Source organism: Solenopsis invicta, chromosome 4 (assembly GCF_016802725.1).
Source record: "Solenopsis invicta isolate M01_SB chromosome 4, UNIL_Sinv_3.0, whole genome shotgun sequence".
Taxonomy (NCBI): Eukaryota; Metazoa; Arthropoda; class Insecta; order Hymenoptera; family Formicidae; genus Solenopsis; species Solenopsis invicta.
Genome location: NC_052667.1, coordinates 2725412 through 2737562, shown reverse-complemented (window position 1 = coordinate 2737562; position 12151 = coordinate 2725412). Strand labels below are relative to the sequence as shown.

Below are 12151 nucleotides of genomic sequence, written 5' to 3'. Positions count from 1 at the left end.
TGAATTCGCCCATTCACATTTGCCCTCCAAAAATTAAGTAGCAGTGGGTTTTAGAACGCACTTGCCGATAGCTGCTGCTGTTTCCTACTTCTACGTATCTTCCTGTTTCTGTTGGCGCGATCCAACGTTCGTTGGTTTCGTTACTCTCCATTCCTGTTCATTCCTGTCTCGTTTCGCCGGCTTCAACAGTGATTCGAGTTGATTGAGGTATTTCTACAGTTGAATATCGAAGTACTTAAATTGTTAATTGAAGATAAATCATTTCTAGCGATTAATAAATATATTCTACGGCGTAATCTTTTTATACATTTAATTAAATATTCGTTTTCGATACCCTCAACCCGTTTACATTACGTTACACGTGGGAACGTAACCGTTAAATATTGAGTCGGTTGGACGCTACTTTTCGGTTGTGTACTTTTTTTTGTATCTGATATATCGCATTTGCAGTCCTTTATTCGATTCTTGTGTAAATATGTTTCAGTTTAAAAAGCTTAATACTGAATTGAATCACAAAAGTTTCATTATTGATCAGAAAAGGGATTCGAAATACCTTGGACGTTGGATATTTTTTCATTGTTCAATATTTGTTTTTTTTTTCTCCATAAACATATTTCATTCTCTGTACACATGATTTATTATTCTTTCCATGCAATTTTTTTGAAAAACCTTGTACGTGAAAAACATAGTTCCAACATTTAAATATATATTTTTTTTAATTAACTATGCAAATAGATTTTTTAGAGATATTAAAGTTATTGACGAATTTTTATATACTTGTGAAAGGATACAAAGTAATGAAAAATAACTCAATAGTTATGACCTAACATGTATACAGAAAGTGCTGATAAACGTGTGTACAGAGGGTTAAGGTCAACTTCTATCCCTTCTATCTTACATTTTTTCTACTGCATATACAAATTTCTCTGTAATTTTATCTTATTACAGAAGGGAAAAATGGGTAAGGCAAAAGTGTGGAAGTACAATAAGGATCAAGAAGCAAAAAAACAGCAATTGCATGGAACAAAAGACGGTTCTGTAAAGAAGAACAAAAAGCCTAAATTTAAATCTACACCCACAGGCAAAGTAGCTTTGATCAACAGTTCTAAGGAGCAGAACAAGTTGTCCCGGAAAAATCTCCAGAAAGGCTTTGGCAATGGGAACATTCAGACAAACATTTTGCCCAAGAAAGCATCCAAGAGTAATGGTAATCAATTGAAGCAAGGTTCTCCAAATAAAAAACATTCTCTGAGTAAAGCACAAAACGATTCTATTGCGGCTCAAAAGGAACACAAAAACGTTTTACACCCTAAAACCAAAATGCACCAGTCACATGATGAGAGTTTAATCAAATCTGATACCATTGATTTTGAGTCTGCTAGTTCGTCAGATATGGAAGATTCATTTAATGATGTACAATCTGATTCCGACATTGCTGTCCCAGACATTTTAGGACAGTCTTTAGCGGATGATTCAGATGAAGATGATAAAGATTTTGAAGAAGAGGATGATGATAGCAATGAAGAAGAGGATGATGATAACAGCAATGAAGAAGAGGAGGAGGAGGAGGATGATAGCAATGAAGAAGAATATGATGATGACAGCGATGAAGAAATGGTTGAGCATAGAGGTGTAAAGATGTTTAAAGGTTTAAAATCTAACATCAAGAAGAATGATATTGACGAGGAAGATCAGGAAGATGATGATGATGACGAAGATGAAAACAAAAGTGATGAGGATATGGGATTCGGTAATGAAGACGATGATGACGATGAAGATGACGATGAAGATGACGAAGATGAAGAGGAAGAGAATGATAATGATAGAAAACAACTACAAAAAAAATTAGGTGAAGCAGATTCTTCATTGGAAATTGATGAAAGTGATGAGATTGAGGATGAAGATGAGGATGAAGACGAAGATATAGATGAGGATGACGACAGCACAGACGAAGAGTTGGGTATAGAGGCACTTTTAGGAAAAAGTATTGCAGATGATGATGATGATGAAGATTTTAACGAGGAAGATGAGGATGATGAAGACGATGATATTAGTAGCGAAGATGAATATATTAGTAGTAAAGATGAGATGAATGTCATAAGAAAAGAGAATGCAAAGAAGAAAACTGCAGAAGCTCCCAATAAAAAAGGAGAAACACAAGGATTGACTACATTAGAGCACCTTTCTAAAAAGGAAGTGGAATTGACAAAAAAAATGATTGCGATTCAAAATATCCCCTCAAATAAAACAGAAGAAGAACTAAGAAAAATGTTTGGTCAATTTGGGACTATTGAGAGTTGTCATTTAAAATATGACTCCAAAGAGGAAATTTCAAAGAGTTCTAAAAACAAGGCATTTATTTTATACAAGACTGAAAAATCTGCACTGAAGGCAGCGAAGGCTATGCATGGAAAGATGATTGGTCCAAACTACTTGTTTGTACAGAATCTTTATAAATATGACCAAGATATCGATAGGTCAAAAATTATAGCGATACACAATTTGAAATCGAGTAAGTATAATAGATCGTTGTTGATCAATTATCGCGATTGTATGGCTTGGAAATTAATGTTATTTTAAAATTTCAGCAATCGACGTTAACATGATCTGGTCACTCTTTACTCAACAATGTGGACCTGTGAAGTTCATACAGTTGGTGCATGATGAACAAACTGGATTGAGCAAAGGAAGCGCTGTTATTTATTTTGAAACTGAAGACGTTGCACGTTCCGCTTTTAAGTTAAACGGTTATAAATTCTCTGGACGATCAATAAAAGTGGAACCATATGATGGTCCTATTAGAGATAAGGGAAGGATCTTTGGTACAGGAACGTGGGGAAAAGAATGTTTGATGTATCTCGTAAACAGAAACAAAAAAAGAGCTCTCTTGAATCAGAATGATAATAAACCATTAAAAAAGTTTAAGCACAGTTTGGAGACAAACGTAGCATATAATGTAAGTATTTTAACTGTTTGTAAACTTTTTTTTAATAAAGATGGAAATAATGTATTTTCTTTTTACAGGTTGAAAAAAATGTTAAGAAACAAAAGAAGCAGCAAGCAGAAAACAAGCAGTCTCCTACTAGCAGTTTAGGATTTCAGGGTCAAAAAGTCGATTTAAAAAACAAAAAGAAGAAGAATAAACTTGATAAGAAAAAGAAGAGGATGGCAGAAAAACTCCTAGCTAAATCCGGCAAAAATTTAAACTAATGCCGTGATGTGTTTTATTGATTTTTTTACTAATTTATGTAAGAGAGACTTTTAATATTCTAAGATATCTTCCGCGCGTTTATTTAATATTGAAAAGTAGTAATAAATATTGGTTTGAAAAAATGCTGTTTAGTATAAAAATAAGTATTATTTCAAAAGACACTGCCGAGAATAGAAATAAATGACAAACGAAAATATACCTTCACACAGCATGTATATAAATATATTTTTCTTTATAGCGTTATAATGTAACTTGTCTCTTTTTAATAAATAATACTTGATAAGAAATTTACATTTTATTATTAAGACTCCGTTCGCTTTATTAAATTCCTAATTTTATCGTGTAGCTGGGGCGGTAAGTACTGCATATTATTGGACGCGCACTTTGGACAGAAGCGTCTCTTGTAAAATATGCTGCATCCCAGGCACACGGCCTGTCCGCACGCGCTGCAATCGGCACCCAGGATCAGGACCTCGCCTCTTTTCGGCAAGCTGAAGGGATCTTTCATAATATAACACTCTTCCAAATAAACTAAATGCCGAGCGAATGGCGGTTTCGCGCCTTTGTAATCGTAGTGCTCCTCTAAAGGGCAAAAGGAACATGTGAAAGTGCCGCCCACGTCTGTCGTCGCTGTCCCTTTATTCGTAGAGATATCCTGTTGTGTCCGCTCGTCGGTATTAAATTCGCCTGTTGACGTACTAGCGAGATTCTCCATCCTACAAAGCAACAAGGAGCAGAACTACTGAATGCATTGTTTTGTACATAATTTTTCATATTTTAAACTTACAAAAATTTCTAAAAAACACATTAAACTTTTTTGCATCATATAAGCTTTTTTTGAAAATTGTAGAACAAAGCTTAGAATATTTCAGAAATTACATGTGTACCATTTATTAAATTATTTAATATAAAAAATTATTTTATATGTGCAAATATGTTACAATTTTACGTATATTAGCACGTATTCTCTAACAGTTTGTTATATTCCTTTGTAAGAATATCCTAATTATTTTGTATCTTTGGCAGAAATCATTTCGTTCTGTGATTCTTGGGGCCACCATGCAGGCTTGATTACCCTCACGTTTATACCGGATACATTGAGCTGTCGGGCACTAAGGGACTCATTGATACGCATCAAGCCTAATCCGTACCTAGCGACGCATCCTCGGAACTTTCCTACCGCATTACCAGACTCGTTGACAATTTTTTCATCATACGCGAGTGTCTTGTCTACGACATTATCAAATAACAGGGGCATCAAACGCTTCCTGACTACACCCGTGTGATACGTGCGTGCAGTCAATTCCTGGCCGATGTAACAGCCTTTGTGAAAACTGACGCCGTGCAGGTAATCGCAATTGATCTCCAGAGGCAATGCTTTCCCAGGCGGTAAATCGTGTGTGCCTTCCCCTACTCCCAGTTTATACCGAAACGCCCTGTAATCCCCGAGACTCTCCGATGAGGGTACATCGGCGTCCAAATGCTTGATTATCTCGTGCCTGCCGATTTTCGACTCGGCAAGAATCCTAAGGCCTAAATCGGGCAATCTGGGATCCTCGTAAATCATAACGTTGTCGACGAACTTGCTGGCTTTGCTGTTCAGCGTGCCGCAGGGGAATATCATTCCCTCTAGCTTGTTCCTACCTGTCTCGCTCGTCGCGACTCCGTTGTTGAGACGTTCGATGGAACCGAACATCGACCAAACGTTGAGCCTGTCTCCTTCGTGTTCTATATCTATCTTTCGCCTTACGCGATACATTTTCAAGTGCCTCTGTAGAGAATCGACGATCTGCGAATCGCACTCCACATAGTATAGCTCACTCTTCTCGCCCTTGTACACGATAGCGTCGCACATCACTCGGCCTCGGATGTTCAAGAATAGAGTGTACATGTTGGGCGCCCCATCATCGAGGTGCTTCATGTCATTCGTGATCAGACCCTGAAGAAAGGCGGAAGCTTCGTTACCGCTCACACGCAGCACGCTTCTGTCGTTCAGGCGTTCCAGAATGTTGCCGCCAACCCGGGTGGAGTTGTGTCTAACTGTAACTATATGATGTGCCAACCGCTGGTGACCGCAGATTCTTCTACTTCGCTTGCATGTTTGGGAAATGAGGCGACTAACACGGTCGATCATCGTGGCGGACGTCATATGGTTTTCAACGGTCTTTTATTTCTACGAAAAATAACACGCAGATAGACTAACCTAAAACCGGCATGTTGAATGATTCCACCTAACCTCTCATATCTAATTACATCTACACGCAACATCGGGTGAAATTGTATGCGAGATAGATTTAATCTTACATTTATGTGATGATTCGATCGTTTGCTCCAATCGATTCCAACTTATGATTCGCTAACTTGAAAGGAATCCAATCGTCCGCATCTCGGCATCAGATGCGATCAGATGATCCAAGATCTGTTCTTCTTAGCAGCACTTATTACACTTTCTACACGTAGAATAGGTGTTGAATTTTCTATAAAATTTTAATCAAAAGAAATAGTTTATTATAAACATGAAATAAAAAAATTTAATAAAATAACAATTTATTACAAATAATATATATTATTGCTTTTGCTTTAAAAATTCTTATACAATTCAAAATCTAATTATTCTTTAATATTTAACTCATGTTATTTGCAGAAATAAAAATATAATGTCTAAAAAAAATAAAGATAAGGAATAGTCACATATGCTTTTACAACGCGATTTTTGAAATCGCATTCAAATTTGCGAGTATTTATTTTATTATGACTAACAATCGAGTCTTTCCATTTTTAACATTTCGTTAAATGATACACGATTTGAAAATGATACGCTTTGTTGGAATACCAGCGTTTCTGTGATGCATTTCAATTTATTTACTTTCTTCGTTTATTAACAAAACGATGGTGATCACAATTAGATAGATATCAGTCGCTCGCGCTTAACAAGACGATCGGAACCGTTTTGTTCCTACACTCCTCGTCGTTAATCTTACAATCTTAAATCATTCTTCGCTCATTCTTTATAATCGTCCTATGTTAAATGACGTAGGTGACACAATATTTCGCGAAGTGATATATACACGATTATTGGTAGAAAATTTATTTTGCAAATTTTTTTCTAAAAGAGTAGGAAGTAACTGTGTAGTCATGATCATTTAAACAATTTCAAATATTATTTTTAGATCGAGACTTACTTCCTAACTGAAATTAAACTCCAACATTTTAAATTATTCCTTATTTAACGTACACGTTTCTGAGTAGCGGCAATAACGTGTTGGTCCTTAAAACCGAGTTTTTACAGCGATAATTTAATAATGTTTAATGTAAAAGAATTCAATTTATAATTGTACAAAGCGCGAAAAAGGAATTACAATTCGCAATATGTGCAAAGATTATGACGTAATATAATCTCTGTACTCTTTATAAATAATTGTTAGAAATGTGCGAATTCTTTAAATACGAATCAAACAAAATCGAATTGGGTAAAATTCAACTCGATTTTATTTTGAATCGAATCGACCATAGAAATATGGTTCGACACGATTCGGCAATCTCTAAAACCTTGATTCGCATATCTCTAATAATTGTCATTAATAAAATCGGGCTAATACGTAGTCAGCATTTAAATCAGAATAAAAATATCCTAATAAATCGACCGTAGTTAAAAGAATATAGTATTAAAAAAAATTGAAAAATAGAAAATTAAGATAGGTAACATATATAAACTCTTTTAACGTAAAAGTAAATTCTGAAACGCTAAATGTGATTCTAGAGTGAGTATATGTGATTCTAACACGAGTTAATAGGGCTATCGTAAAATTTTCAGTGAACTAAACGATAGATTTCTCTATCGAAATACGGTATAATTTTAAAATAATATATGTACGCGGTAGTTGTGCTGATCGATATAGCCAGTCTTCGCGCACGTTCTTCAATGGAATCCCCATTGAAATTAATATATATTTCGTATATTTACGTTGGTACTGGCTGGTGCTAAATATTAACAATCAATTCGGGATATTCGGAACCATCCACATCAACCCAGAGCAACGATTCCCAAATTTTCGATAAATAAGACTGATATAAACGCAACTGTCAGCAAGGCAGCATAAATATTAATTACGCTATTTTCTAGGATTATTTATCAATTAGTCTTGTTCTTTCGTTTTGTCTTGTATATGGAAAACCTGCCTTCTTATTTTTATCATGATTTATCTCATAGTAACACAAATCTTTTTTTTCTTAATCATTTCAAATAAAATTAACTGCAATTTGAGCATCGCTGCAATAGGGTAGTCCCGAATAAGGGAAAGATCGTGCGAGATTTATCCTCGTATACGATATATTGCCGTTAAAAAACGCAATGTCGTCATTAGACAGTGTTGTTCACTTTTATACAAACGATTCGTATACAACCTGATCGAAGAATCAGATGATACGGGGGGATCAACATGGCATCCGCTATTTACAGCCGACGAAAACGATCCATCACGAACAAGAGATTCTCGGTCTTGGCGCAGAAAAAAAAATTAATATCAAATCAATAATATCTCAAATACAAGCTAGAATATAAAATCTTCAAATAATTTGATAATCTTAAACAGACGAAACTTATTTACATGAAAAAATTTTATGTAGTTTGAGTAAGAGAAATACATTCGTCTCTTTCAACCATTTTCATGACCTGAGGAGAAAAAAATATCAACTAGGAAATAACAATATTCTCCAACCAAGAATTGAAATTTTTTAATATGATTATTATTAGCTTTTTAGATTATTATAATATTGAGATATTTGACTAAAGTTCAAGATCATTAAACTCTTCTAAGATTTTATATTCTCGTTTATATAAAACAATGATTGTTAATTTAATAATCTTTTTCTGTGTGAGCTTCAGTGTGTTTTTTGTTAAAGTTGTTTGTCTGTTCTTTGTTAAAACTATAATATATTTAACAATCACTAAAAAATATTCTAATTCTTGATTGGAAGATATTATTTCCAATATTTTTTTCTTTTAATTCATGAAAATTATTATTGATTAAAAATGAATATATTTCTTTTTAATAAAACTACACAAAATTTCTATAGATATAAATACAAAAAAATTGCGCCTCTTTACAATTATCAAACAATTTGAAAAAGATTTTATATTCTCGCTTGTATTTGAAATAATAATCGTTGATTTGATAATTACTTTTCTGTAAGAGTATCATCGGCAGAAGTGCCTCGTTAACGTACGACGTTAATTTCGCCGTCGAGATACCTTACGGGTCATGTTAACATGATCGCATTCAAATTACAATTAATCTACGGGCTAACGATTATATCGCGCTCTTCGCTGCACTATGTCGTGCTATATACTACGATAAGGGAGAGACTGGCCAGAACGTGCGCAATTTATTATTGCTTTGGCTATGATGCGTAGTGTAATATCTTATTAATATCGGCTATTCCTCTCGTAGAAACAATTAACGTTACGCGATGGCGAACGGCGGATGGGGCGAGTTTTGCTCTCGCCACCCAGAAAGTCTGTTTAAACGGCGATAACTCCGCGTGCAGCGAACCGATGCAATCACGCGGGGTTTCTCCTTTTTTCTCCCCTTCTCTTTCCTCTTTCATCCGTTTTGTTCAAGCAAAAGAGAGTTGCCGGGATCTGTTCTTTCATTTTTTCCGCTTTACATTCGCCGGTTAATTTCGCGGCTATCTCACGTATTTAACTCCATACGATTGCTCCACGTTACGTTTGCCGTAGACGCAAACTGCTAGATGATAAACCGCGCGCAGGATCGGACTACAAACGGAACGTGTATGTAAAGAGCAACTTTGTTACATTTTAAATTGCTGCGATTCGTGCGGCGGCAGTCTCTGCGAGCTCCACGAGATTTTCTGGTTCAAAGGAAATAGCACGCGGGAGAAACAATGCGGCCGATTAATCTCGCTCGGATGAGCTACTCCACGCTGCTTCTTACGCGCGATTTTCACCTGCAGCGTCGGGTATCTCGAAGATTAAGGAAACGTTAATCGCCGTCGTAAATGCGAGGGATCGTGTTCCACGGTGAACCAACAAGAAAGATCACGCGGTGGTCCGTGGTACAAATGTCAAGCTGTGCGAATTGTGTGCGCGCCAGGGTGACGGAATTTCTTTCTCGGTGAACAACGGCGAACGGCGAACAACGGCGCACGGCTCGCCTACCTACAGCTAAATTGCACTGTCGCTTTTTACGGCACGCGGGCCAAAACGTTCTCGCTCATTCTTAAGTTACGTATGTACCGCTCTTCTTCGCGGAGTCGACAAGATTCTTAAGAGTAAAATGTCTCTTTATTCAGAGCAAGAATCTCGAAGTGTTTCTTGGTATTTCTTCTATCTTATTTATCGCGCCCTATCTTCTATTACTTCCGTCTCGCGGTTAAGGGACGCTCCCTCAGTGCCTGATGTCCACTTCGTCCGTCGCTTGGTTCTCCAACGTACATGGTCTATGAAATTCCTGACCTCTCTCGTGCAGCCATTTGTTTGCCACTGAAAATAAGACAAAACTAATATAATATTCGCGAAAAAAAGATTTAACTTTACAGCATCAGTTAAACATTTTTTTTATATAAATTTTCATATAATTTTTTAGAACTTCTATATAATTTTTTAACTTTTTAGAAAATTTCTTAAATTTTTTATACAAATTGGAACATTTATTTCAGAAGTGATAAGAAAATCTACATCTTTTTAGAATTACTTACTATCTTATCTACATATGTACAAAAAAAAAACAAAATGTTTTTTAATAAAAAAAATAATTTTTTAGTATTGTTCATTTTATATAAAAAATAAAATTTGTAGAAAAGATAAAAAAAAGCTTATATATAACCATATTTAAATGTAATAATAGTAAAAAACATAATATTTTATAAATATAATTATACATAGATGTTTTAAACTCTAATTCTTTCATTTTAAACTTTAAATCTTTAATCATAATTTTATTTTTTGTAAAAAAATGTATTATGTATAACTTTTTAACAAATTGAAAGTATAAACAATTTTTACAAATATTACGAGGTATTTTTTGCAGCAAATAAACCTTAAGATTTAACAACGTACCCCACTTCGAGCCTGTAAGTACCGGGCAGGCCGCGTGTCTGGTTTTAAAGTCTCCCTCGCCATTAGGTTTCAGATTATACCAAAACGCCGCGCTACCCTTTCTCGGCCAGAGCGATATGTTGATGGCAGTGAACACGGTGCCGCCTCCCTGCTCGACATCGCTCATCTGTAAATAATGCGACAACGTTAAATCATCATTCCGTGCTATCAGCGCATAGCAAACCAAATCGTTCAGAATTGATATACTTACATAATATAGAACCGTTGCGATTCTATTGCCAGTCCCGAGGCTCTTGAACGCATTCGTCTCTTCTTTCTGTAAACGCGAAATGGAACTAATTAATGTCGCGGCAAAGCGCTGGCTAGCGCGGAAAGGCGCCCTTTGATTGCTCCTTATGGTCAATTTACCCTCGCAAAGTCGAAATGTGGCTCGTAGTGGCCGCCGATGCCGTAATTAACAACCTGAAGCTCCTCGGCCGTCTCCACGGACATACTCGTCATGTGCTCCACGCGTTTGCTCACCGCCGCTACGTGCTTGTGCTCGTGCTCCTGAAGCCAGGCGCTTTTGCTGATTCTGTAATTCGCTATTTCTAAGGCACCGGTCTTGTAATTCTGCACCGTGGCACGCTTAAACTGCAACACGTAATTGTCATTGTCTCTCCCGGAATTCCCGCAATTTTGCGTCGCGCGCGCGGAAACAAACGGCGCACAGTGGTCGAAATCTTGAAAAAGCTGACCAAACAAATAAATTTAGGAAAAAATAATCAATTTTTAGAAAAAATATAATTAATTCAATTCATATATGTAATTAAAAATTTTTTACGTTTTTAAATTTTAATTTGTTGAAAATTTGAATATATAAATTTCTTTCTAATGTATAAATATTACTTTGTACAGCAATTGTTGAGTATTTTTCAAAATATAAAGTTAGAAAATTTCTAATAACTAGCCGAAAACTTGAAAAATTATAAAATATAAAAATACTGTACAAAATCAAATATTATTGTATTTAATTAATTATCTAAAGAGATTACAAATCACACAAATGACGTAAGTAACTAAATGTAACATTTGCTGCAGTTTCTCGCAATTAAATGCCTTTGCATTAAGTACAGGATGGATAGAGGCATTTTTTTTGATTAAATTAATTGCGTGAATCTGAGTTAATTATTGTTTTAAAGAGAATCTGACCACCGTTCGTTTCGCAGCGAGCAATAATTTCCGGTAAACGCAAACTATTTACCCTAGGCTGAGCCATGCGCTTGATCGTCTCTATTTCCTCGTCATAGATCACGTTGTGATACACGACTATCCTCGGATCCAGATACGCCTCCTCCTCCTTGAACGGCGCGATCTTCAGAAAGGGAATTCCACGGTCGACGTAACGGCACTTGAGATTCTTCTCCACCTCCGCCGGGATAGACACTTCGCCGCGACAAAGCATCTCGTACCTCTCCCTCTCCGTCATTTCCTCCCACGTTTTCACCCTTTCCTCGGCGACAGTGAAGTTCTGCAAGCGCGATAACGAACTTCATAGAACGCTCGCGGAAAACTGGAGATCGCTCCCCGGGATTTCGCCTCGTTGGAAATAACGGCCGGCGGAAATAACGGAAAGTTCTCCGGAGTTGTTCAACGGTATCTCTCACGCTAATCGCGAGATAAATAGGCAAATTAATTTTTTTTTCCTAGAGAATTCAATAACTGTTCGAAATGTGCACTTTCGTTACTTTGAATAAAGTTACGTTTCCGACATCCTGGTTTGTCACACTAAAGCCGCCATTTTAAAATTAAACAGCGACTTTTTTAATAAAGCCCTTGCGTTAACTTTCAAAATGAACCCAGAAAGAACTCGCTATCAC

General features: G+C 36.1%; 3 protein-coding genes across 4 annotated transcripts in view; 1 reads left to right on the top strand and 2 right to left on the bottom strand.

Moving 5' to 3' along the window:
• Positions 1–68: 68 nt before the first annotated feature.
• Positions 69–3462, top strand: LOC105195685 (nucleolin). The gene is made up of 4 exons (XM_011161201.3): positions 69–207; positions 949–2512; positions 2589–2956; positions 3025–3462. The coding sequence occupies exons 2-4, from the start codon at positions 958–960 to the stop codon at positions 3208–3210; spliced, it is 2109 nt and encodes a 702-aa protein (XP_011159503.1). The 5' UTR covers positions 69–207; positions 949–957; the 3' UTR covers positions 3211–3462.
• On the bottom strand, positions 3408–5668 carry LOC105195684 (putative transferase CAF17 homolog, mitochondrial). 2 transcript variants are annotated; one of them, XM_011161199.3, is made up of 3 exons: positions 5516–5668; positions 4363–5384; positions 3408–3927 (listed from the first exon to the last, which is right to left on the bottom strand). In XM_011161199.3, exons 2-3 carry the CDS (start codon positions 5358–5360, stop codon positions 3513–3515), a joined length of 1413 nt encoding a protein of 470 aa, XP_011159501.1. In that variant the 5' UTR covers positions 5361–5384; positions 5516–5668; the 3' UTR covers positions 3408–3512. The 2 variants fall into 2 exon arrangements, with proteins under 2 accessions (XP_011159501.1, XP_039304100.1); XM_039448166.1 differs by having other exon boundaries at positions 4363–5414; positions 5516–5637.
• A 381-nt stretch (positions 5669–6049) lies between these two features.
• Positions 6050–12151, bottom strand: part of LOC105195693 (prolyl 4-hydroxylase subunit alpha-2) — a 196808-nt gene continuing 190706 nt past the window's right edge. Inside the window, exons 7-11 of the mRNA XM_011161213.3 lie at positions 11536–11802; positions 10701–10925; positions 10543–10608; positions 10293–10458; positions 6050–9716 (exon numbers count right to left, since the gene is read on the bottom strand). Coding sequence (XP_011159515.1) covers positions 9622–9716; positions 10293–10458; positions 10543–10608; positions 10701–10925; positions 11536–11802 — 819 coding nt within the window. The 3' untranslated portion in view covers positions 6050–9621. The remainder of the gene's footprint in view (positions 9717–10292; positions 10459–10542; positions 10609–10700; positions 10926–11535; positions 11803–12151) is intronic.

What these genes read in the sequence shown, in the direction of transcription:
- LOC105195685 (XM_011161201.3), top strand. Translation starts at nt 958, where the DNA reads ATGGGTAAGGCAAAAGTGTGGAAGTACAATAAGGATCAAGAAGCAAAA. An exon ending in GATACACAATTTGAAATCGA is followed by an intron (nt 2,513 to 2,588) that starts GTAAGTATAATA and finishes TTAAAATTTCAG; the next exon opens with CAATCGACGTTAACATGATC. An exon ending in AGACAAACGTAGCATATAAT is followed by an intron (nt 2,957 to 3,024) that starts GTAAGTATTTTA and finishes TTCTTTTTACAG; the next exon opens with GTTGAAAAAAATGTTAAGAA.
- LOC105195684 (XM_011161199.3), bottom strand. Translation starts at nt 5,360, where the DNA reads ATGACGTCCGCCACGATGATCGACCGTGTTAGTCGCCTCATTTCCCAA. An exon ending in TTCCGAGGATGCGTCGCTAG is followed by an intron (nt 3,928 to 4,362) that starts GTACGGATTAGG and finishes GTTGCTTTGTAG; the next exon opens with GATGGAGAATCTCGCTAGTA.